The following is a 26,403-nucleotide window of genomic DNA, read 5'->3' on the forward strand; positions in this document are numbered from 1 at the left end:
GTAATAGATAAAGCTAGTTACTCTGGAATGCTCTATTGTTGCTGCTGTACATTGTAATGCGGTTGAATAATGAATAATGACTGAATAAGCACACCTGTGTTTGGTTGACCCTGCTGTCCGGGCCGGGCCGACTCTGAGCTGTCCTGCGATTGTACCTCGATCAGGTAAGAACTTTTCTGTTCACGGTCAAAGGTGGCTCGTGTGTGGATGATGCCTGTGTATGGGTTAATGCTAAAGAACTGAGAGTCTCCACTCTGGTCCTTTAGTATGATGTAATTGACCTAGAAAAGAAGATTAAATTTATGTCGTCACAAAAACAAGCAAAACTAGAGAAATATTTGTAATATACCAACACATCAAATACTTTTCTGACTTGCATCGTAAAATGGTAAAGCATTTAGAACTATTTCTCAGAGACATTCAAACATTTTTTGTACCTGTCACATGGGCAGCGATGCATGTTGTAAATTCTTTCTTAATTATATATATTTATTTTGTTTCCGCTACAGAAGCAGACCATTTTTACATTATTTTGTGTGGGGCAGGAACACATTAATAGTGACACCTCATACATGCTTCTATCAATCGGTCCCCATATAAGGCAATTGAGAGTTGATTCAAATTAATTAACAATTTTGTTTTAAGATAAAAGAACAGAAAGATACCTGACCATTTCCCTCTAAAATATATTATCTATGATACATTTCCTTTTTTGCTCTTTGCACTCTTGTGGACAAACTCTAGAGACTGTTTTGCATGAAAATCCCAGGAGAACAGAAAAATATTGGCACCAACAATCAAAGCATGATCAAAGAGATTACATTTTCCCCTAGCCTGATGATTGATATGAACATTAGCTGAAGCTCTTGACCTCTTTCTGTTTGATTTTATGCATTGCACTGCTGCCACATGGCTGATTGGATAATTGAATGAGCAGGTGTACAGCTGTTCCAAAGCAGCCAGTCATTGTAAATGGTTGGACTCTGCCCCACCTTGCCATATGGACAAGCTGCCACTGCCCTGGTACCCAAATTTAAAATCCTCTTTAGTGCATGCCAGTGTGGCAGGCATTAATGTGGTAATGTGGTAGGCTACGTTACACATACATACAACTATTTCATTAATTCATTACTTTTAACTTAGTAGCATTAAATCGTTCTAGAGTTAGGGTTTGGCATTAAACCTAGATTGTGATATTCTATTGAGTTTTGAGGGGGAAAAATGCATTCGTGAATTTAACCTAGTCTTTAGGTAATGATTTTTTTGAAGTAAATGTAATTAGTTCTAAACATTGATATAATAAGAATTCATTAAGAACATAAGATGCATACATATTCTGAATATGCACTGCTCATAATGCTGTTCTATTCAATCTTTGCCTGAAAAGCCTTGGCAGGAAGTTTAAGCTACAGCTCTTGGTGGGATGAGGTCATTGTGTCCTCAGCATGCAGGAAAGCAAAACCATTTGCCAAGCGTGAGACCATGAATTCAAATTCCCAACTCTGCTCTGAATTATGCTACAGGTTCATCTGTCATGATTTAACAAATGAAAATAATGCTCTCAAAGGTGTCTCAGCATCAAAGTGATGTACTGTTTGCAGAGCGGGAATTTGCTCAGTGGGAGCTTACCATGCCGTGAAGACCAGAGTCCAGGTCAGAGGCTGAAACTTGGGCCACTGAAGTGCCAATCTCAGCCCCTTCAGGTACTGTGGCTTCATACGTGCTCGACATGAAAAATGGAACATTGTCATTCACATCTGGGTGATGGACAGGACATGGAGAAATAGAGAGAGAATGAAAGAGAAAGAGAAAGAAAGAAAAAAAACTGAAAAAAAGCACGATCTTTTATGGCTGTAGAAAGCACACACATAATACACTGACTACAACAGATTTTATTATGATAATGTGCAACATGAATAAAGTCCCCATATTTGTACTGATTGGTGCTTTCCACATGAGGGTGGCAACTGAGAAGTCGGCTGCTAGGTTCACAGCAGGCTGGGGTTGTGTGTGGGTGAGTGGCTGTAAGAGGAGATTGGCTCTTCCCTGCCGTGTGCTGATTACTACGTCTCTCAAATGAGATTTCTGAGGGCTTTTGTCTTCCCTTCATTCCATTTCAATCTCCATTTCCCCCCTAATTAATGCTGATGTGGTCTCAAGTGTTGTTCTTCTCTGCTCTAGATGCTTACTGCTTTTTTGTTGTCCCATCCTCAAAAGTACACACACTATCCAACCATTGTTATTTCTACTAATATTCATTATATATTATACTAATTATTAATACAGCTAATTATAAGTACGCATACACCTTAATCTAATCTTAACCTTAACCTTAGTAACCAAAAAGTTGAATGTTTTAAGAAGCAAGTTTTCCTTGGTTGGGTGTAAATCTTTTGCCTACCAAGATATAAAAGCATGTCCCATGGCATTAAAATGTATAATACACTAACGGTTAACAGTCAGTTGTAGTGGTTGTGTAGTTGTAATATCTCTATAAGTGTATTAAGTTAGTTCTTACCTGTGATGTTGACATAGACAGTAGTGAAAGAGGCGAGTGGGACTGCTGCAACATTCTGCACACGGACACGAAGGGTGAAGAAGCGAGTGGTCTCATAGTCCAGCGGCTCAGCGACAAGAATGGAGGCCGAACTGTCCTTTCGATTCGGTTTGATGTAGAAACGGACAGGCATGTTAGTCTCAGGAACCTGGCCCTCCTCCAGGTTATAGGTCACTCGGGGATCACCAAGAGGAGAGGTTGCTTTTATGGTCTATGTGCAAAAGTAAAAAAAAAACAGAGGTTTGCTGTTTTTATTCCATCCACAAGTGTAGGTAGGAAGTATTTAATTACCTGGCAAGCCATTTTATCTTATCTTATCTTATCTATCTATCTATCTATCTATCTATCTATCTATCTATCTATCTATCTATCTATCTATCTATCTATCTATCTATCTATCTATCTATCTATCTATCTATCTATCTATCTATCTATCTATCTATCTGTGTATGTGGCTGAAAATAAATCTATGTGTGTGGTTTCTATGGAACAGAATGAGTGACAGTATGAGCTAATTAAGTGAAATCTGCTTGGACGTGCTATAATTGTTCAGGGAGGTGAAACATCTTTTTTGGTTTATTTTCAAGATGTATTAATGACAAAGCATTGGTGCTGACTAAAAAAAGCCACTTTTGCTTAAGTTCATGGATAATAATTAGCATTACACGTGAAAGGGCATTATAAATCAGCAGAAATGTCAGTTATAGCACTGCTGACTCCAGCACCTGAATTCATTAGGCACAGTTTACCTGTAATCCATCTTATTTCCTATTGAATTTATATTGACATTTATGGAGTAACTTCCTACTGAATGAGTCTCTGGACTCCTTCCTGGTCGAGTTTTATCTCCATTTCTCCTTATTATATCACTCTAGGCTAAGGCACAATGAAACATGCATATCCACAAGCATAATAGGGGGACAGTCACCAGTCTAAGATGCAGCTAGGTTCACAGATTGGTAAAAAGAAAAAACATTTTACAGACAAGATATTATGACTTCAATGCCTTTATAGGCTTAGGTGAAAGTAAACAGTGCAAAGGTTTTAAAACAGCTTACATCCTTAGCTTCATATGTAATCATTTTGTATAATATTGTAGGGTATGGATATGTCTTTGAGGGCCTTCAACATCGTGCCTCAAGGAAATACCTAATCCCTCCAAATCAATATTTACCATTCAAGGCCTCAAGTAACTGGAGAATGTTGTTTTGGCAGAAAAGAGAAATAACACACTTTAAACATTTCATAATCATGAAAAGAGGTGAAGAAATCCACTTAAAGTGTTGAAAGCATGATACCAAATTTGGTTTGGGAAAATGCAATCAAAAGCTACAGCTGCAACCTGTCTGTAGAGGAACTGTAAACCGTCTAGCGTAAAGGCAAAAAAAATTTAACCCCAAACTTCTATCAAACAACTGACATTGCAAAGTAAACACATTCCAGTACAATGTAGATGATGGTCCCGGCAACGCCAACACAAGCCCAAATAAATGGAAAGCCAATTTCCAAACCATTTATGGAAGTTCTGCAACATGATAAATGAATAATGTGGAAAAGACTGTTAGAAACCAAGACAAGTGAATATGAATAGAGTAAAAGAGAAATATGAGCAAGCAAAGTGTTCAGAGTAGTCAGAGCTCAAGTGTTCAGGCGGGCATGACATCCTCCATAGCCAAGGTTCTGACTGACTTTGGCAAGGACATGTTCTCAGCTGAGACACACAGAACATGAACCTTAAAAGCTCTGTGGCTTGTGCTTTCTGCTTTCATGGCTCTGACATCCAGGATGTTCGCACTCCAGGCTGACCTACTCACTCATCTTTCCTGTCGTAGTCAGTTTGACAAGAGCCTGCTCCCTCAAGACACATCAACTGCTCCTGAACTGACTACAAACTAGAAATGTTAAGCATCGGAAAGAGTGAAACAAACCAAGACCACTACACCTTTTATAAATAAAGAGTAGGTGCCAATAAAGTATGAATACAACAGAATACAAATCTATTATTTTGATTGAACATATAATGATTTTGAAATGTTTACAAATATAGACTCATCTTCCACTTTATAGGAACACCTGTATACCTGCACATTTATGCAGTTATCTAATCAGCCAATGGTCCCCTGGTGGTCTAGTGGTTAAGATGCAGCGCTCCCACCGCTGCGACCCGGGTTCGATTCCCGGTCAGGGAACCATCCCCAGCCACTCTCAGTGCCGGTCCCAAGCCCGGATAAATTGGGGAGGGTTGCGTTAGGAAGGGCATCCAGCGTAAAACATGTGCCAAATCAAACGTGCGGAGGATCCGCTGTGGCGACCCCTAACGGGAGAAGCCGAAAAGAAAAAAAAAAAAAAGAGAGATCTAATCAGCCAATGAAGTGACAGCAATGAAGTGCAAAAAAAGCATAAAAAGTGTAATCTTGTGTCACAAGGGGAATCCAGTGTAATCTTCTGCTGTTGTGATCCATCTGCTTCACGGGTCAAAGTTTTGTGGATACTGACATGCTTTTCTGCTCACTATGATTTTAAACTGTGTATATTTGAGGTACTATATACTTCTGGGCAGCTTGAACCATTCTGGCTAGAAATCTCTGACCTGTATTTTCAGCAAGGCAATTCCACCCTCAAAACCAACATGTTTTTTGTTATTTGGCACCATTCTATTAAGTGGAATCAAAAAGATTTGAGACTAGCTCTGTTTTCAGGGTTCTTCCTGATCTCTTGTCATCTTCCAGTATTGTTCTTGAAGCATGTGTGTAACTCAAAATACCTCATCGAACTCATTGCAGCATCTCATATGTAAAACGTATGTCATGTCCAACATCTCTGTGGCAGATTTGCCCAGTTTCACGCAGAATTTCACATTTCCTCTTTGTTCCAACCTTGTGTCCATAATGAAATCGACAGATGTGGTAACGCACGTAATCAGAATAAGAACACTTAGCACCAATTTTTTGATACCGCCTCATTTGTAGACTCTTTTGTGTGTGATATTCCGAGGAGTTCAGCGTTTTGTTGTAATCGTTAACTGAAGCACTTGACTTTACATCACAAGTCTTTTCCCTAGTTCTCTTTACTGATGCACCCACCTAAGTAAACAAGCAAACAAACAAACAAACAAACAAAAAAGTTAATAAAATAAAATAAAAACTACAATAATTATTTTGTACTTTTGAACACTTTTTAAACCAAGACATTCACTCAAGTATGACTTTTATGTAAGTTCTGGAATTGCAAACTTGGCTGACCTGTGTCTCCATACCTGATTAATCTCCCCTCCTGAGTTTATAAGTAAGTGGCACTGGGGATTGATGAGAATGATATTCCCATTATGGCCTCCGTGTACAAGAACAAGGCCCCTTAATTATTTCCTCAAGGTTGCAATTAGTGCATTTGAAAATGTTCTAATTGTCATTCCTTGGGATGATTCAGCAATGAGCTGACAGATATTTAAATTTTTAATTAAGGAAAGAGATACACAGATTTATGGAGAGACATAAGAGCACTTGGTGAAAAACAAGGCAGCTCGGTGTACCTAATAAATGCATTATACTGTTTAACGAGCTTAATTTGTATTTAGAGTTCTAAGGATAAATTACCATGAAGGCTCCCAATGCACCAAACAGATTTGAACAGTCAGTTGCACTAGTTTCTTAACACTTGGGAGTAAACCGTGCACTTGGAGAAAGAGAGAGATAAACTGGAGTGGGAGAAAATGTCTGTAATTGTTCTGAAGTGCTTTGTTGTTCAAGTCATATTACTGGGAACGTAACTATGTGAATATGAGGGTTTAGCGAGAAGAGCTGATCAGTGGTCAGGAAATAAGTTTTCTAATTTCCTAATTTTCAAAGTTAATTTTCTTTTTAATTATTGCAAATAACAAAGGTATTTATGAAAACTGAATTCTCTTCTCATGGTGAACTAATGTCTGTAAATTTGCAATCTTGTCTAATCTTGATCCTTTCAACCATGGCTATCAAATTAAAAGAAATGTAATCTGCAGAAGCCACTAAAAGCTAGAAGAGCATTAGAAAAAGCCTTGAGAATGCACAGAGCTGTTCTGCTGTAGTGGTTCAAGTACAATGATTGGGTGAGTAGATAAGAGCTGAAACTGGAGAGTGGTGAAGATAGAGAAAAGAGAAAGTAAATACATTATGCCTGGAGAAGCTCAGGCACCACAGGTGACCCTTTGCTCTCATCTCTATTGAGAGTGTGACACAGATGTCAACACACATTCAGTGTATTTGAGTCAACAGTAGCCACCACATGTGCACACTTATACTAACATACCTCAAGCACATATTATACATTAAAAGACAAATGCCCTTAAACACAAACACTGAAAGGAATGCAAAATTCCCTAATACTGAGATCAGGATAGAAAGAAAATACTCATGCAATCAATTTAATTTTTTTTTACTTTTTTTAGTTAATAACAGTGGGCAAAACACCCCCAAAAGTACCCAAATTATGAAAAACAAACATTGCTGGTATTAATTAAACTATGGGTTTAGAATCTATTTATCTTCAGTAAACACTTCATTTTGGTATGGGTTGAGTTTAAAGTGGGAGAAAACTGTAGGACACAGAACCTTTAAAACTCCACACAGAGAGTAAAATAAGTTTGTGTGCTGGCAAGTCTACCTGTTTATCTGTTTATCTGTTTACCTGTTTTCTTTTTTGGCACACAAAATCATTTTGTGGTACACTTCATTTCAAAGACTTACAAAAGGTGACTGTGGCCATAGAGAAGCCATAATGCACAATGCAAAAAAAACAAAACAAAAATAAAAACAAAAACATGCAGTTAAATTTCAGCCAAACATGCTCATCAAGTAATGGACATTGGCATTCAGTTACTGACAGACCATAATTAACAGCGTATGTGTAATGCTAAACAATACTAACCCAACAAAAGTACATGATGTGTACTACATATACTATGTGGAATAGGGAATACACATACACAAGTACAGATTTATGATGAACATCGGTTCAAGGGAAGTTTAAAAGTATAAAAAAAATATAATGACCCTTCAATCACAAGTCAGAGGCTCGGCATTAACAGTAATTAGTAATTACATAGTGGTTCAGGGGATGCATAAGCTAATCAGAGACGTTGTACTGAGGCTCTCATATCGAATAGAGTTTAGTCATGAAAAAGTAGTTAATGCAGTCGGTGTGTATATTTGGGTGTTACAATATGGGAATATAATTAGAGAGATATTTCCATGAGTGTAATTATGTATGTCTGTAAATCTGACCAGAAATAAAACTCAGTGAGCACAACGTATACAGTATGAGTAAGAGCCTCGTTGATATGGAGATCAAGCGTCCACAACTATGGCTCGGCACAGTGTAATTAACACATCAGATTAGTGATGCTAAATTTAAACAACGATCTACCAGGATACTTGGTGGTGGAGGATGTTGGACAGTAGGGAAAGATCTTAAGAAAGAGTGAGACAGACAAAGAATGGGATGAGGGAGGGAAGAATATCAGTATTAAAATATGGAAAGTCTGATGCATGGATTAGGCAAGGAATCATTATCCGTGGTAAGAACACTCTCTAGGGCACTAGGAGATGAGAGTGCTGTCAGGAAATGAATATATTAATTAAATGTTCTTCCTTAGCAAGCTCCTGAGCATTAAAAGAATATGTTATATCTTAATGTGCCTGCGCTGTGATCCTCTAACCTATTTACAACACTATTTGTTTCTATGTATAATCAGAAGGTTTAAAATGATAGCAGCTTTTGCTAAGTGATAGCAAACACTGAGCAGCAACACATTTGTATCTTAATTTGTAGGCCAATTCAACAAACTGTCCATGCAACTCTACTTTAGCTTTAACATTCCACCCAAGCAATTCTCATAGCCCTTGGCAACTTAAATAGCTGAACACTTCTACTTGTAAACAGTATTAGTTTACAAACCGAGGTTAGAAATAAGCTGCTGATGGGATGGGAATCCTTCTTCAGGCCATCATTACTGATGAAATGACTGGGCTGTTAAAGGTTGGGTGTATGTGTGTTTGTGTGTGTGTGTGTGTGTGTGTGTGTGTGTGTGTGTGTGTGTGTGTGTGTGTGTGGTGGGGGGATTGTGATGACTGAAGTTTTTACTTTTTACAAAAAATAGTCTCAAAAGCATGCTTTCTGGGATGTGTAGACAAAAAAAGTTTTTTTTGTGACTGCAGAGTGGATTGTAAATGTTGACAGCAGATAAAACACGCTGAAATTGCAAACATGACACAAGATGAGATATGACAAGGATTAGCTACAAACAAACCCACTAGTCCAACTGAGATATTTTACCCTGAAGGCCAGTGCGCACTAGCTGATAAAAATGACAGTTTTGTACTTATATCGACTTGCACACGAGCCTGAAATTTAAGGCAAGATTTCATTTTTTTCCTATTAAATGCTTAAAATATTAATTATTAAAACAAAGACATAATCACAAGATCTTGAATTATTATGAGAACATGCCATACTATATATTTTTTTCTGTGCTTCAAAATTGGTTGAGTCCAATAATGGTTTTTTTTCTCTCTTCCTATACATTTTACGGCATCTATTGTAATTCCAATCTCTCCTTGCTTTCATGATCTGCCACATTGATCCTGATGATCTAATCCTGTTCTTTTCCTTCTGCCTCTTCATCTTTGTATTATCTGATGATCCTGATGCTCATCTCCTGTAGCTGTAGATAATCCTACACTGAAAACCCAAAGACTTGCACTTGCCACGAACAGTCTCAGTAGTACAGGTAGTTAACAGCTTTTTTTTTTTTTTTTTTTTTTTAGCCCCAAGTAAGTTTTGGCAGCACCTGGCACAGAGATGAGTTGATGGCTGTGAAGAACTCACCACTATCTTGGTGTCTCGGACAGTGTTCTCAGGGATGGTGACCCAGTACTCTTCCTGCTCCCACTGTGGTGGCTGGTTATGCATGTTGGTGATGATAACGGTGAGGTCCACTGAGCTGCTGAGGTTTCCTCCGTCTGCAGCAATGATTTGTTGACTGATCCGTGAGGTCTGATGAGTCAAGAAAAAAAAGGAGGTTAAGATTATAAAGTAAAATTACTTTATATGAAGCAAGATCCAGTCTCTTCAAAGATGGAGAAAGAATAAAGAGAATAAAAAGCATAAAAAGAAAGAAAGAAAGATTTGTCAGCATTATTCATCGGACAATGGCAATGTACTGTAACTACAAAAGTACAGTGTATAGCGCACAGACTTATTCTCCATCTATATTTTACCTCTCGATTTGACTTTCAAAACTGAGGTCTTGTGGAACAAGGGAGGAGTACAATGTACTACACATTCCACATCGTTTCATTTAAATTACCGCTCGATTAATAATGGAGAAGCACTTCTGAAGTTGAGTCAGCAGTAAAAGTTCACTCAACACACTTTGAAAGACTGCTTCTTTTCAGGTCATGTAGCATGAAAATGTGTGTGTAAGAAAGAGTGAGACAGGGAAAGATGGAGAAAGAGACAGTGTAAGAGAGAAAGAGAGTAATAGAAGTTGTTTGTTGAAGGCAGGTAAACTAAATGTAGGTGACATCTTTTAGCTCTCCAGCAATGATCCATTCTGACAAATGTGATATGGGAAGTTCAGCTAAGTTAATGGAAATAATGTCCCAGACCTACACATCCATAATAACCTGCACTGACATAAAAACTGTAGAAGGCAAGAAGAAGGTAGAAGACATTGGAAGGCGAAATTAGCGAGAAGGGGGTTTAATGCTTTTAACCTTTTGTCACCTTCCGAACAACTCCTCAAGCCCTGCTCAAATCTAGACAAGTTAAAAGCAAAAAGGTGTTGGATGTGAACTCCGCATTAATAATTCACTGAGTGTAATGCTTCACCTGAGGTACCCCCTCCCACCCAGAATCTGTCTTATTGTCGTCAGTGATTGGTATGTGTGTGGGTGTGTGAGAGCCGGGATTTGGGTCTCTTTAAAAGCTCTGCTGAATGGGGAGAAAATCCATGATCCACACTTCGGCTCCGACACTACACAATGCAACTAATTCATAATGGCTGCTGGTGCAGCTTGCCTGGCCAAATCATGCTGTCAACATCATCTGAGTACAGCCTGTCTCCCTGTATGTTTGTGTGTTTGTTTGTGTGTGTGTGTGTGTGTGTGTGTGTGTGTGTGTGTGTGTGTGTGTGTGTGTGTGTGTGTTTGTTTTTGTCCACAGATCCTTCTTAATGTCAGACAGTGAAGCCTGAGGTTTTATATAACCTGCACAAGAATGACAGGGCTAGCCACTGCTAGGCTGAGAAACACACTGATATGACATTTCTGCACAAGCAAACCAACAAGAACACACTACATATACATGCGCACATACATACACACACACACACAAACATGTACTCAGACACACAGACACACATGCAAACATACATAGTAGAAACAAAGGGAAATAAAAGAAAGTATAAAAAAAAGAACACGGAGCTTAAACAGAAAAGCTGAGCAAATGAAGGACTGGAGAAAAAGCATTGCTCATAAATAAGCAGCATCCTGCACTGTCTAGTAGAAATTGGTGAAAAGTCAAAAACAGCTCCCTGTAAATGTATTTATGTATGAGAGAATGCAATAGTTTTTCCTCTACTGGCACATTTGTATATCTATATATAAAGACATGGCTGAGGTATTCTTCTGGAATGTGTCATGTTTAATATGCAAATGCTGACAGAACAAACAAATACTGAAACGAGCAACAGCCTCTGTGCTGGATATCAAACAGAGAATATGTTGCTTTCTCAAGCTAAACGAGAACGTGATTCCGGCTTCATAAACTTATACTCAACAAGAATGGCTCACTATTTTTATCACCATTCTCCATATTTATTTTGTTTATTTTGATTTGAGAGTGTGATACATGCTGAACACTATAAGCTGTTGTGAAAGTCAGTCAAACATTTAAATTCTGACTACTTGTAAAGTAATATACCAACATATGAAATCAAATCACATCTAGGAAACTATTTCAGTGGGATTGTACGCTTTGGTACACAAATTGCACAACACACCTGTGAAATAGGGTGATTGACGTACACCCAACCCGTGCTGGGGTTGATGTGGAAGTAGGCAGGGGTCTGATGAGTTAAGGAGTATGTAATTGCTGCGTTGGTGCCTTGGTCATCATCGTGGGCTGCTGCTCTCAGAAAGCTGGTCCCCACAGGGCTGTCTTCTCTTAAGAAGTCTGGCACAGGAAGGGTTAATGTGAGCACAGGTGTCAGAGAAAAACACAACCACCACCATCTGTCTGAACGCCTTCTGTTGTTGTACCCTTACTGCTAGGGCAAATTAATGCATTCCTGAGAAATGTTTTAGCCTCCATGTTAAATACTTCATGATCCAGTTCCTAAAAGCCAGCGTTTCTTTTAATATGATGAAAAGGAATACTGACATCAAACTTATCGAACACATATTAGAGCACATCATAAACAAACACCAGTCTATTAGAAGAGCAGTGAAAAACAACTATTTTCTTTGTTCCCACTCACTTTAAAGGATTCTTATACTGGAATTAAAATGATGTTGTGTTGCTAATCAAACCCACCTTCTTCAAATTGTTTTAAAAAGTTCATATTTAGGTCTAATGGTGGTTTAAACATGTGTAAAGTCTCTGTAATGTGAGGTAAAATGCCTGGGTTGAGAGTTAATCAATATTCTCTATTCACTGAACTGCATCTAATTAAATACAGTGAGGAATTTTCTTCTGTTTTTCTGTTCTATAAACAACATAAAGTCTGCAAATATCATTCCTCCTTAGCATTATAAAGCAGCAAAACATCTCTTAAATATGTAGTGGAGGCTAAAATTCTACAGTAAATCCACAGGCAAGCTTTGTGATTAAACCAACATCACAGGGATTTTCAACCAAGGCAGTAAGTGCAAATTGTGAGATACTACCTAGATAACAACAACTAGAACAGTGTGAGTTTGAGATAAGAGGGCACAGTGAATGCTTTATCTTACACTGATAGCGGCTGTTTTCGAACTTGGGCTCGTTGTCATTTTGGTCACCGATGAGCACAGTGATCTGACAGATGCCAATGAGAGGCTCCTCACCCTGATCTGTGGCTGTGACAGACAGTGTGTATTCTCTCTGCCTCTCCCGGTCGAAACTCACCACTGTGCTGATAACCCCTGCACAGCACAGCACAACACACACACACACACACACACACACACACACACACACACACACACACACACACACACACACACACACACACAAGTCTGGAAATACATTCAAGCCACATCCTTTATTTTATAGATTGTTGGAAAAAATACAAGGTCTTCCCTTTAAAAGACTTAATAATTCATGCAATATGAAATGATGTAATTGATTAGTTATAATTTTTTTGTTGGTTTATCTGTAAGTTTTATTACATGTAACATATTTTAGGGGAAGCAAAGTTCAAATAAATGTAATGTAAGTATAAGTCTGGTAGGTTGTTCACATAGAAAGACAGTTCTTCTTCCCCATCGGAAAATTAGCTAACTGTCAATGGTGTGCTATAATTTTTTCAGGGATCTGGCATTTTTTGCCCTAACATGGCAGCGCATGTAGGATGTTTTGGTGACAAGGTAAGGGAGACGAGATTGAGATGGTCTGAACATGTGCAGAGGAGGGACATGGGGTATATTGGTAAGAGAATGGTGAGAATAGAGTCACCAGGAAGGAGGAAAATAAGAAGGACAAGGAGGAGGTTTATGGATGTGGTGAGGGAAGACATGCAGGTAGTTGGTTTGAAAGAGGCAGATGTAGAGGACATTGGTGGTATGGAGACGGATGATCCGCTGTGGCGACCCCTAATGGGAAAAGCCGAAAGAAGAAGAAGACATGGTGCCTGAACACTGACACAGAGCTCTACAGTTAAATTACACCAGCCTAGTAAAACACAATATTTCTCAGAGCAGATTGGCAGCTTTATATTACTATAATGCATGATAACATATGCCACATCTCCAATTTATATTTGTATATATATGTTTTTCTCACACTAAGGACAAATAAGAAAGTTATGCATTTTATGTAATGACCAAACCTTTATGAAGCATTTTATATTTAGTTGCATTATTAGTTGCTAATTTTATTTATGACTTAGTTTTGTGTCAGCTACACAAATTATTTAGTGAGATATTTTAAAATGTTTAGAAATGGCTTTTGGGTTAGTATTTCCATCATAAAATATTTCGATTTTAATATTTGTGACATGGCTATCAATTCTAATTGTTGGTTAGTATTAACCATTTTATTAACGTTGCGGCCAATGTGCTACATCGTTAGCCAAAGTCAAAATAAACTAACATAAAAGTTAAACAAGTTTAGACTTTTTAGACAATAATTAATGTGCCACTTGCAAACCAACTATGGCAAAGCATTTCTGCATAAATTTAGCTTTTGCACTAAGGTAATGTCATGCTGGAAGAGAGTTGGGTCTCTTAGTTCCAGTGAAACTCTTAATGAGGATATTCGGGAAAGCCCCACATTAAGGTCTATAAACATCTTCTACATCTAATGAATAGTAGTTTGATTTCTGTAGTTTGACAAAGCTTTACACTTTTAAGATATACCTGTGTCTGGGTCAATAGTGAACCCTGGTGAGGCTCCATCTCGCTGCATGATTCCGTACTTGACCTCTCCGTTGACCCCAGTGTCAGCATCGTGAGCATGAACATGCAGGACCACTGTTCCTGGTGGCTGGTTCTCCCGTACCAGAGCGTTTAAACTGTAATTCTGGCACTGAGACAATACATGTAAGTGTTTACACCGGCCAAACAAAATAGCTATTTAATGAAGACATATATTTTCTCAATTCTTCCCCTCTTTTTACTTTTATATTTGCCTTTCTCTACTTCTCCTACTCCACCTCATCCTCTTCACATTGTGCTTTCATGACCCACTCTACTACACAACACTCATTTGGGAGGCTGTGTCAGTGCGGAGCAATTAATCGACTAACTGGATCAATATCAGGGCTAAAACACTGAACTAGCCCCAGCCTCGTTCAGCAGTTTACATTGTCTTTTAACAAGCACGTAGAGAGACAAGCACACACATATACACATATACACATATACACTTATACACACACACACACACACACACACACACACACACACACACACACACACACACACACACACACACACACATACACTTTAGAGAAGGCACAAAAAGCTTAGTGGGGATTATGGGGTTTAGCTAGGGAAAACATTTTAAACTGATAGTCTGTAGCTGTAATCTATTGTGCAATTAGGAGCAGAGATAGCTCTTGACTGCAAAACAGCAGGGCTTTGGTGTGTACAATAGAAATAGAAACAGTGGGGCCACTTTTTCACAACGCAGGCAAATTTTCCACACTGTGACCTGGTTCGATTGCTCCACCTGCATGAGCAGCAGTGAGCAAATCCTGGTCAGGCGAACAGAGGCAGGCAGGCAGCGTGACTGGAGAAGGTCCAATTGTTGCCTCTTGGGCACACTTAGTGCCCCTCTTTCATATGCATCAACAGTGCCGGGGGCTAATTTCTTCCCTGAAATATTCATGAAGAGCAGCAAGAGAGCAGAAGCTTGGTCAGCTCTCTGCTGATCCTACTCTCCTGACACACTACAGAAAGTCTGCCCATTCAGCCGAGCACCACAAACCTAAGATCTCCTGCTGCCAGCTGTCTTTTCTCTCTCCTCATCTCTCCAGTGCCCAAATCCCCAAAAGCCAAATTTCATTGACTTGTACTCTTCCTATTTATCTTCTTTTCTCAACTTCTCCATCATTCTGACTCCTCTTTTCCACTCTTACTTGTGGACACACTAGATTGTAGGAGCTCATTCAATCATTCTACTGCTCTGGCTTTCTTCTCTCTTTTCTTTTTTGTACCTTCTCATCCATCACTGTGATCCTTTCCTATACTCTGCTCTGAGGGAATGAATATAGGTCAACGGAAAAAGGCTTTACAACAACACCAAAATGTAATGTTTCCAAATATACAACTGAGGTTTCTTTTTGTTTATATTATAATTGTTATTCTGAACCATTCTGCAATAATGGCATGACCTCATGTAATATTCATGCACAAAAATATTTTCTGTTCTTTACAGAAGCCTGTAAATTTTGTTCTCAGCTAAAAAACCAAACAAAAATTCCTTTTGAATTATTTCATATTAATTTATGAATAATAAGTGAGAGAAATATCTATGTATATGTATTTTACCTCCGCAAAGACGGGTTTGTTGTTGTTAATGTCATTAATGCCAATTATGACTTGTGCTGAGCTACTGAGGGGCAGCGGGCCGCCAGCCGCATTGTCGTCAGTTGCCGTGACATTAAGTACATACTGAAGCCCTCGCAGTTTAGGAGGAGGACTGCGCCGCAGCCTGATGATGCCTGAAACATGCAATGCACAGAACATGTTATTACATGGTTAAAAAATAAAAAGCACTGCAATACTGATAAGGTGCTCCCTGTGAGGAAAATAGCTCTCACGAGCATTCATTACAGTCTAATGCAGACACTAGCTGGCTGGCGATAAGTTATTACAGTGAAAAGTATAAAGGTGAACACCAATAACCCACACAAACACAGTTCTTATCTGCACAACGGGGAGCTTTTGCTAGCAAATTGAATGTGTGGGGTCGTGACAGAAAGCAGTACAAAGAACATTTATTTTCCCTATAAAAGCCAGCAAGATATGAATAAAAAAAAATCTAAATAAGGAAGGGAAGAGGTCTCATTTATTACAGGTACAGGATAAATGTAATCATCAATACATCTCTTGTAAACATGTCCATTCATCTCTTACAGCATTGACACAGGAGACTCTAGCACAAAATATTACAGTATGAATAATGGGAATCCCCCCTGACTGGAATTTTATTTTAGAGGAAGGTTATGAGCAGGTTGTTTGAATCGGTTTGCTAGCTGCATTAATAACTAGCAGAAGGACGCTAAATATCTGCTAAAATGTATTAATATTTATATTTTCCCCTTTTGGGATAGCCACTAAATACGTTTTGATAAATCGTTTTTTTTTATTTAGAAGAAGGTAAAAAAACAACACCATTAATATTTGCCTCTTGTTAACAGACTGGGTAATGGTACATTCTAAACATTCTTCATCACTGATCATTATCTTTGACACATGTAACTTAAACAGCATTTTGATAAATAACACTTCCTGTACAACTGACTAGCAATTCTTCTCCAAGAGCCCATATCACTTGGTTGGTCGCAATTTGAATTCACAATGAGAGTTAGATGCATGTGTGTAATGTAGTCTGGGTTTTATGGTTTGAGAATGTGGGTGGACACAAACACCTTAGAAAAACTCTAAAAAGGTTTTCAAAGAGATCGAATTCTATGCTCCAGAATACTATATAATATGACAAATTACAATAAACACTATCATTACACTGGGGTTTTCCTCTAATGCTTCTGTGGGATATTTATTATCTGTTGTCTTAGCCATGTGAACACACAACCTCTCGCCAAACCCCATTCCTAAAAGAGTGTGTGAGTGTGTATTGGATATGTGTGTGAAGAGGTCCTTAATTCCTCTACCCACCTTTCTGGTTGTCCAGCTCAAAGTTACTGTCTTCATTTCCTCCAGTGATGGCATATGTCACCCCGTCCCCATCTGGGTCCTTGGCATGCACAATGGCTACCAGGGTCTCAGGACCAGCATCCTCTGACAGGAAGGTCTTATAGCTGCCGAAAGCAACAGAGAGAAAGAGAGACATTGAGAGATCAGGCTTTGAACATCACAGTCCCACCATCTGTTTCCTCTGAAGCTTGTCCCTGAACACTCACAAAACAACCACACAGTCTCTCCTCTCAGCTGCAGACAAGCACAAGTCCTTCTATCTTCTTTATAGTGGATTTATATTGTAACTATACTTAAGCATAACCTTAACATAGCCAAAACTGAAAACACAAAAACAAGGTTTGTATCTGTTATGCTTGCTAGTTAAAATTGCATTACATTTTTCAAAAAATAAATAATATAAAGAAAAGACCTGCAGAGCACAAACAGTAATAAAGGCTTCAAAGCTTACATCAATTTAGCAATGCAAAATACTTAAAACTTAAAATGTGTCTTGTATCCAAATCCTTACATTCGACAACCAAAATACCAATGTCAAATCAATAAGTGACAGAAAAGCTTTTTTGTCAGCTAGTTTGTATTTCGATTTCTGTTTCTGAGTGAATTATTAAATCAATGTGAATACAATTATATATCATTAAAATATCACAACCCTCAGCCATTGGCACACAGCCTATTTTATAATGATAATAAGCTCATTTATCTATAAAACAGCTGAAGACAATTTCCAGTGTTCCATTGAAGACCATATTACAGTTCAGCACAGATCTATCACCCCAGATGTATTGTACCCAATGCTAAGACTTTATCTTGCAACTGGCGAGCCCAGAACCATGGCAAGGTCCCAGTTGGTCCCAGTTGAGTACTCATAACTCTTAGAAGGTCTACCTTTTATAAAAAATCCTTTAAACTCAATGACCTCTATCCTTAGATCCATGCATTAAAGCTCCAAGTGACAAAGCCATTACGTTTCATCCAATGTACACAAGCCCCATCATCTCTTAATCCAAGGGGACAAAACAACCAAGTAACAAAACATTTTTAAATAAAATAAATCTGCCTCACCTACATGCTGCAATGCTATATTTTATTTTGGGGTTTGCATTATGATCACAGAAACACTGTTCACATTCACTCACAATACCCATCAGCTCCTCTGTTATTTGTTCTGCCTCTACACTGACAGTCTGAAATGCAGATCTGGTGAATCAGCAGCTCCTCTCAGCTGCTGTCATTCCACTGAAGCTGTCTCAAAGAATGACTGCTTCATGTTGTAGCTACTTTTAGGAAATGCATGCCCCATCAAGCTTGATGCCAGCCTGCCTGCTGCTGTCTACTGGGTCCTGCCCCATAGCATCAGTGTAAGAAACTCTGAAACGAGCTGAACTACTGACTTCAACAAAGTCAAAGAAAATCAAAAGAGACAGAAGGGAAAGTCAGAGACTATGAAACATACAAATTATTGTTTTTATACAAAGACTCTTGACATTCCAAACAAAGTATGTCATCCGTTCATCACATTTAGTAGAACCTTTTACAAAATTTGAAATAAAATTTTATTCTACTCTTTATTCTACTCTATTTTTTTAAACAGAAAGAAGAATTAACAAAAACGTGAACTCTTTACTTCATGAGCTGGGTAGAAAAATAGCTATATCTGAAAGTATCTTAAAAGACTAAAAGACATGCACTGTGCTATAGCAACACTGTGCTGTAGAATTTAAAATATGATTAGCCAGAAGGTGTTTCTAGAGTAGCATGGCTCAGACAATAGTTTAAACTGCAAGGATTTATTTAGCATTCTTGAAAGGTGACTCCAGTGTTCCAGTGCTCTCTGGAACACAGAGGTACAGCTAAGTTTTTACTAACACTGAAAATTTGGACAGCTTTTAATTTTCTGAGTAACATAACAAGCTGCATTGCCTTATGAGTGTCTTATGAGTGCTGATTATATGATTTGACTTGACTTTTTGCAGATTTTTCCCCATCAAATGTTTCACAGCATTATATTCATTATATATATATATATATATATATATATATATATATATATATATATATATATATATATATATATATATATATATATATATGAAACTAAAAATGAATGCAAGATATTGAATATCATTTAAGTTCTAATCATTGATAAAATAGTAGTGAAATAAGATTAATATAACACTTTGGAAAATGCTGTTTTTGAATAATAAACAGCTTTGTTACATTCGTTCCTGTTTCATTCCGTAGTTGTACACGTGATTTCTGAATGTACAAATGCACTATCCACATTTGTCTCCATAAGGTTGCATAACTCCTAATAAGATGTATAGTTAAAAATGTTTAACTCTGTCTGAGCTCTTAATTAATGAATTTGACACAGTGAACATACACAGTCTGAGTGAAGACAGGAGCCTCATCATTGACGTTGGCTATGCGGATGCGGATAGAGGCAGTGCCTGTGCGGGAAGGTGTGCCCTTGTCTACAGCCACCACCACACACTCATACATGTGATTGGGTCTTTCGTAATCCAACTTCCTCCTGGGGCTGACCACGCCTTGAGATGAAACGGCAAAGTCCTGACTCTGGATGAAGTAGGATATCTCGGCATTCAGACCAGTATCACAGTCTCTGGCCAGCACTAAAAACAAGAGAGAGAAAAAAAAGAGAATAAGTGTTGGTGTATTCCTATTGTGTGCAAATAATTTGTCAGGTTTCTGTACAGAATAAGTGTATAATTACAGAGAATCCATAGGAATTGTGTCCCTCAAACAAAAAGTGCCAATAGCATTTTTTACCTTATAGATTCAAGTTTATTTTCTTCATTCATTTAATTATCAATGTTTCATGTAGCATAATTTTTGATTGTTATTTGCATAGAAATCCACTATCTTTAATTTACATTCAAATCTAATCTGTTTGTTTGTTGTTCAAATTATCTAAATCTAGAAATAGTACAAAGGTTATAGATTGCTATCACAATAGACAGTGGACCTGACACCTGTTGAGATTTATCATCAGGTAAAAAGCAAAATATGTTACTAATTTTCTATGTAAATATCTAAATATTATACATAATTCAACCTGCAAATTCTGCAAGTCCCTGCCCATATGTATGTTAGTATCTCTGGTCTTGTATAAACCAAAAGCTCCTCATTTCGTGGCTGTGGTTTGTTGGATTCATACACTCTTTTTATAATTAAGTACTCTCATGTTAAAAGAGTCAATATTAATTAAAACTATGTCACGGGGGCCAATTCTTTATTTGATAAATGTAAGAGCCCATCTGTCAGTGGCGGGCGAGAAAGAGGCTGTTGACTGGCGCAGATCAAAAGTAAAATTCGAAGACGGCTTTGCAGTCATTAGGCAATGAGCCAGAAGCAAAGTCCTGCATGATTCTACCTCAGGCAAGCTGTCACTGCATCCACCCAGCACACTCATTTGGTAGCAGCAGATGAAGACCCTCTAATCTCAAAGGCAAATAGTGAACTGTGTGCCTACAGCTGTGGCTACACACACACACACACACACACACACACACACACACACACACACACACACACACACACACACACACACACACACACACACACACACACACACACACACACACACACACAAACAGTTTGTATTGCTTTCTCACTATTTCTCCGCATGCAGACTGGTTGTGGACAGAAAGAGTTTTGTCAGGAACAGGATTCAAATAGACACTTCATTAAAACACAAAGCCTGATAGCAAATCTCTGCAGGCTGCTATTTCCATTTTTAATCCATGTGTGTGAAGACCTGGGTTCACAGCTCTGGATAATTTGAACACATCAGTTCTTTGCCTGCGCCAGTCTGACGTTATACTAAATCCTTGCCAATAAAGTTTTCATGCGATAATTGGAGCGTCTTGCACTTCTGTTCCTGTTAGCTCCTATTAAAAGTCCACACCTAATTTACAGTATAATCCCAATTTAAGGTAAACAACAATAATAATCTCTTTTGCCTTCTGCTCAGCTTGTCTATGCAGTCAGTGAGTGCTTTGTGCTTAAGCTTTATTTTCACACAACAGAACACATTTTGATAAGCAAATACTAGATCCATCTGCTGTTTATGTGAATCTGCTGCTTCCTCAGTACTGAGAGAGAGTTAAAAAAAAAAACAGCATATAACGTTGTTTCCAAAGCTGCAACAAAAAGACTAGATGTCAGCTGAATCAGAGAAAGGGTTTGTTCTGTTTGTATACAGAGCAGGGCAAGAGCAATAGCTAAAAAAAGAGCCAATGTTTGTGCTCTGCATGGCAATATGTGGAAATAATTGAATTTAATAAATGCGGCTGGCAATCCGAATGTGTGCATCTGCTTCACAAAATATGTATTCTTTTTAACTCCCACGCCTCACTTTGTTTTCGAAGTTCTGGCTGGTGCATAACAAGGCAAAATTAGAGCTCATTAATCATCAGGACTTTATTCTACAAGGCAGCAGACACGAAATAGTGGACTTTCTTGGGTTTGGATATCAGCCTGATGGTTGGTCTCAAAGCTTTTTACCAACTACTTAATACTCAGAACTATCAGAGACAAGAATGATAATACAGACACTACTGATGTGCGCAGACATGAAAGACCCTGAGCTCACTTGTGCATTTTATGCCCATTTGCTTGTGTTTATGATTATGTCAACATTTAGTCACATTTAAAGCCTATGTGTTGTGTAAATGTGTTTAAAGCGCACATATATATATATATATATATATATATATATATATATATATATATATATATATATATATATATATATATATATATATATATATATATATATATATATACAGTACAGACCAAAAGTTTGGACACACCTTCTCATTCAAAGAGTTTTCTTTATTTTCATGACTATGAAAATTGTAGAGTCACACTAAAGGCATCAAGGGCTATTTGACCAAGAAGGAGAGTGATGGGGTGCTGCGCCAGATGACCTGGCCTTCACAGTCACCGGACCTGAACCCAATCGAGATGGTTTAGGGGTGAGCTGGACTGCAGAGTGAAGGCAAAAGGGCCAACAAGTGCCAAGCATCTCTCGGGGAACTCCTTCAAGACTGTTGGAAGACCATTTCAGGTGACTACCTCTTGAAGCTCATCAAGAGAATGCCAAGAGTGTGCAAAGCAGTAATCAAAGCAAAAGGTGGCTACTTTAAAGAACCTAGAATATGACATTTTTCAGTTGTTTCACACTTTTTTGTTATGTATATAATTCCATATATAATTCCACATGTGTTAATTCATAGTTTTGATGCCTTCAGTGTGAATCTACAATTTTCATAGTCATGAAAATAAAGAAAACTCTTTGAATGAGAAGGTGTGTCCAAACTTTTGGTCTGTACTGTATATACAGTGAGGAAAATAAGTATTTGAACACCCTGCTATTTTGCAAGTTCTCCCACTTAGAAATCATGGAGGGGTCTGAAATTGTCATCGTAGGTGCATGTCCACTGTGAGAGACATAATCTAAAAAAAAAATCCAGAAATCACAATGTATGATTTTTAAACTATTTATTTATTACAGTCTGACCTGTCATAATAAAACCTATAACAAAATTAAATTAGCTAACAAATCTTAAGCATTAAAAAATGTATTAGTCATATTTATGCAAAAAAAATCCATACAGACACCCCTACAATGTCTATATATGTACGATTGTACAATTACAATTGTAATGAAACAATTTAATCTAAAGTAATCCATTGAAACATGAATTAACTATTTAATTATTTCTTTCAAGTGTTTTGTTGTTTTGTGAGTATGTGATGATTCTGGCAGACTTTGAATTTTAAGTGAAAAGATTTGTCTTGCTAGCTAGCTAGTAGACAGTCATTAAGACTGAAATGCCTAAAAATATAAACAGATCCCGAAACAAATATTCAGTTTGATTCAATTCATTTTTATTTGTATATCGCTTTTAACAATGGACATTGTCGCTAAGCAGCATTACACAAATAATGCCTAAATAAAGAATGAATAAGATTGTTCTTATAATATAACATCAAATGAGTATGAAAGAGTAAAGCAAATGAAGTGCTTCAGTTGAAACTCCTCTTCCGGAAACTTCTGTTACATGTAGAACCATGAGGTGTATTGAGTATTTTTCTAATTATAGGCCTGTGTTAAGCATGCATGCGCTCCCACCCACAAGCAGTGCACCTGCTGCAATACCATGAACACCATGAGAGAAACATATACTGTATAGAGACAAGCTGCGTGTGTACACTGAGAGTAAACTAAAACTACAGAGGTCCTGAATAATTTTTTTGTATCGATTAAATAGAGAGCATTTCATGAAATAATGGAAATGACACAAATAGCGATTATGACATTTTAACATAAAGCCAACTTACAGAACAAACACTGTGCTTCTTTATTGCACTATGCACAATGTTTTGGTAAAAGTTATTTTATTGATGAGATTAGCTGTGGAGAACATCTAAATTTCTATGTGTCCTTCACTTACCCTGCAGTAAAGATGTTCCAGGTGGCGTTGTCTCAGGAATATTGTCTCGGCTGTAGATAGAATGCATGAACTCTGGTGTGCAGTCGTTCTCATCTGTTATATGCACCACCACCTGCAGGGACAGAACCAGAGAAAGCTGAAGATAAGTGCAAGAAAAATAATTAAAAACAATTTAACTGGAAATTTAAGATATTCTTGATGCTCTGTAACTGAGTCAAGTTTAAACTGTGATTCTAAAAAGAGAAAGAGAAGCTTGAAGTAAAAAGACATGAAGAGAAGGGATAGAAGGAAAAAATAATATGAAAAATAATAAACAAATGTAAAGGTAGTAAGAGAAGCATGAGAGAGAGAGAGAGAGAGAGAGAGAGAGAGAGAGAGAGAGAGAGAGAGTGAGTGAGTGAGTGAGTGATGGAGGAGTGTGTTAGTCATGCTGAGGACACTGTCCCAAAGCACAGCTTATCTATATGAAACAGCACTGCCAAAAGGGAGGAAAAGTTTTGTCACACACACATGCACACACACACGCACGCACACACACACACACACACACACACACACACACACACACACACACACACACACACACACACACACACACACACACACACACACACACACACACACACACATTTGCATCCTTTTGGGGACCTTTCACTGATGCAATTAAAAACTCAATAAATGGCAACAAATCTTATTTGGTTCTACAATTTCGGATCCCTGAAATGCCAGACATCTGACCTTGCTGTGCCCTTGACCCTGTTTGAATCAATTCCAAAACATAATAATTTGACGTGCTGGCTACAATGACAATTCCATATTATTCATACAGACATTCAAACAGTCATTACTAAGACACTAAAAACATAATGTCTACCATCTAGGTATAATAATATTTGGTCCATACCAAGATATAAAAGCATGAGCACAAAAAAACCCCACACAGACCACCAGTGCAATTACGCACGCTTCCTACAATGTTGTTTCGTGTCTGTGTCGGGGAGAGACATTAATGACTCTAGTCCACTCCTGTCCGCTTGAAGAAGAGCTATTACTGCTAATAAGAGCTGTGAGTGCTTAAACCAGATTAAGAGCCTCAGTAGGAGTGAGATCTCTGTTAAATATTTATGTCTCACTAAGAGGGCCCCGACACTCTCTGTCTACTGGACAGCAATCAGACACAGAGAGAAAGAGAAGAAACTTGTAAACAGATGGTGTGGGTGTCGGGCATGACGTCATACAGCCCTGTTCGAGTTTTATCTTTTTCATCAATCATTATAATACTACCAGTTAATTTTGGTTATATTGTGTACTATACAGTACAAGCTAATCAACAAACATAAATCTTTCCCAGATGCATCCAAACATATTCAGAATTTACAGTATATATTTTAATAATGTGCTGTATATCTCCAGACTCATCCATGTTGCTGTTTGTTCTTCCCAATGTTGCTTTTAGATCAATCAGCTATTAATTCATGCAAAATGTAAATGTATTTTATTATTAATGGTGGACGGTGCAATGCAGCCCTGAGTAACTGTTAGCAGCTGATTCGTTTTCTATAACAGGACCTCCTAAAGTGTTTTACGATCAGCGTGCTGTATGCTTTGTCATTTCAAAGTGACATCTACTATCACGAACCATCTACAGATTTAGATCATCTTATTACTTTCGTTACAAACAGTAAAGAGCTTTTATTTAAACCCTGCAGCCAGGAATAATATCAGAGCAATGCTCTTAAAAAAGAAATAATCAGTGACCTTGGAACAAACAGTATCACAATTCAAACACTGTGTTGTATAAGAAATTTTAGAACTCACATTTCTGCCCTGCATTAAGTAGCCCCCATGACTTATCATGTATTGGTATTTACACTACTGAAAATTCCCAAAAAGTTTGGCTGGTTCCAACTTTAGCAATACATACACATGGGCAGGTGGTAGCTCATTTGTTAAGGCATTGGACTTATTAACTTATTGAATCCAAAGGTCATAAGTTCAGCCACACCAGGCTGCCACTTCTGGGCCCCTAAGCAGGGCCCTTAACCCCATAGCTGCTCAGTTGTATGAACGAGATACATGTAAGTTGCTCTGGATAAACGCATCTGCCAAATGCTCTAAATGTACATATAAACATAAACTATACAGACTATACATTGAGACACCTGTCTTTTTCAGCCATATGTAGTTCTTGGGGCACACAATTGTCTTTGAATGTAGTAGCATTCAAATTTCTATTTACTTGAACTAGGAGACCAAAACCTGTTCCAGCATAACAGTGCCCCTGTGCATAAAGCCAGCTCCATGAAGATAAGCTTTACATGGGTTGTAGTGGAAGATCTTCTACAGAGTGGCCTATAGAGCTCCAACCTCAACAACTTTGAGAAAAATGCTGACTGCACCCCAGGCCTCTACATCACTCTACATCAGTACCTGGCTTTACTAACACTCTAGTGGCTGAATGAGCATAAAGCTCCACAACCACACGCCATAATGTAGTGGAACGTCTTATAACATCTTTATTATAAGAGCAAATGGGCTGTTCAGAAAACAACTACAAATCTTATGGTTATGTGTCCACAAACTTTTCTCCATATATTGTACTTCCCAATAACATAAAGATCCAAAAGGATATTTTTTTATTAGGAGTATAGTCAGTGCTAAACTTTTGTGTTTATGGTATGCCTGAGTGCAACTTTTATAATTAAGACATATCCTGACCACTGACCACAGTGTGGTCAGTCAG

The 26,403-nt window shown here is 37.9% G+C and overlaps 1 protein-coding gene across 1 annotated transcript in view; it reads right to left on the reverse strand.

The window, feature by feature from the left end:
- LOC310727083 (neural-cadherin) overlaps positions 1 to 26,403 on the reverse strand; it is a 114,082-nt gene that overhangs the window by 25,817 nt on the left and 61,862 nt on the right. Inside the window, exons 5-15 of the mRNA XM_083543195.1 lie at positions 23,661 to 23,772; positions 19,562 to 19,811; positions 17,137 to 17,279; positions 15,787 to 15,959; positions 14,152 to 14,320; positions 12,547 to 12,717; positions 11,595 to 11,767; positions 9,419 to 9,586; positions 2,519 to 2,768; positions 1,630 to 1,757; positions 95 to 281 (exon numbers count right to left, since the gene is read on the reverse strand). Coding sequence (XP_083399321.1) covers positions 95 to 281; positions 1,630 to 1,757; positions 2,519 to 2,768; positions 9,419 to 9,586; positions 11,595 to 11,767; positions 12,547 to 12,717; positions 14,152 to 14,320; positions 15,787 to 15,959; positions 17,137 to 17,279; positions 19,562 to 19,811; positions 23,661 to 23,772 — 1,924 coding nt within the window. The remainder of the gene's footprint in view (positions 1 to 94; positions 282 to 1,629; positions 1,758 to 2,518; positions 2,769 to 9,418; positions 9,587 to 11,594; positions 11,768 to 12,546; positions 12,718 to 14,151; positions 14,321 to 15,786; positions 15,960 to 17,136; positions 17,280 to 19,561; positions 19,812 to 23,660; positions 23,773 to 26,403) is intronic.

The sequence above is a fragment of the Silurus aristotelis genome (genome assembly GCF_946808225.1).
Source record: "Silurus aristotelis genome assembly, chromosome: 1".
In the NCBI taxonomy this organism is placed as follows: domain Eukaryota; kingdom Metazoa; phylum Chordata; class Actinopteri; order Siluriformes; family Siluridae; genus Silurus; species Silurus aristotelis.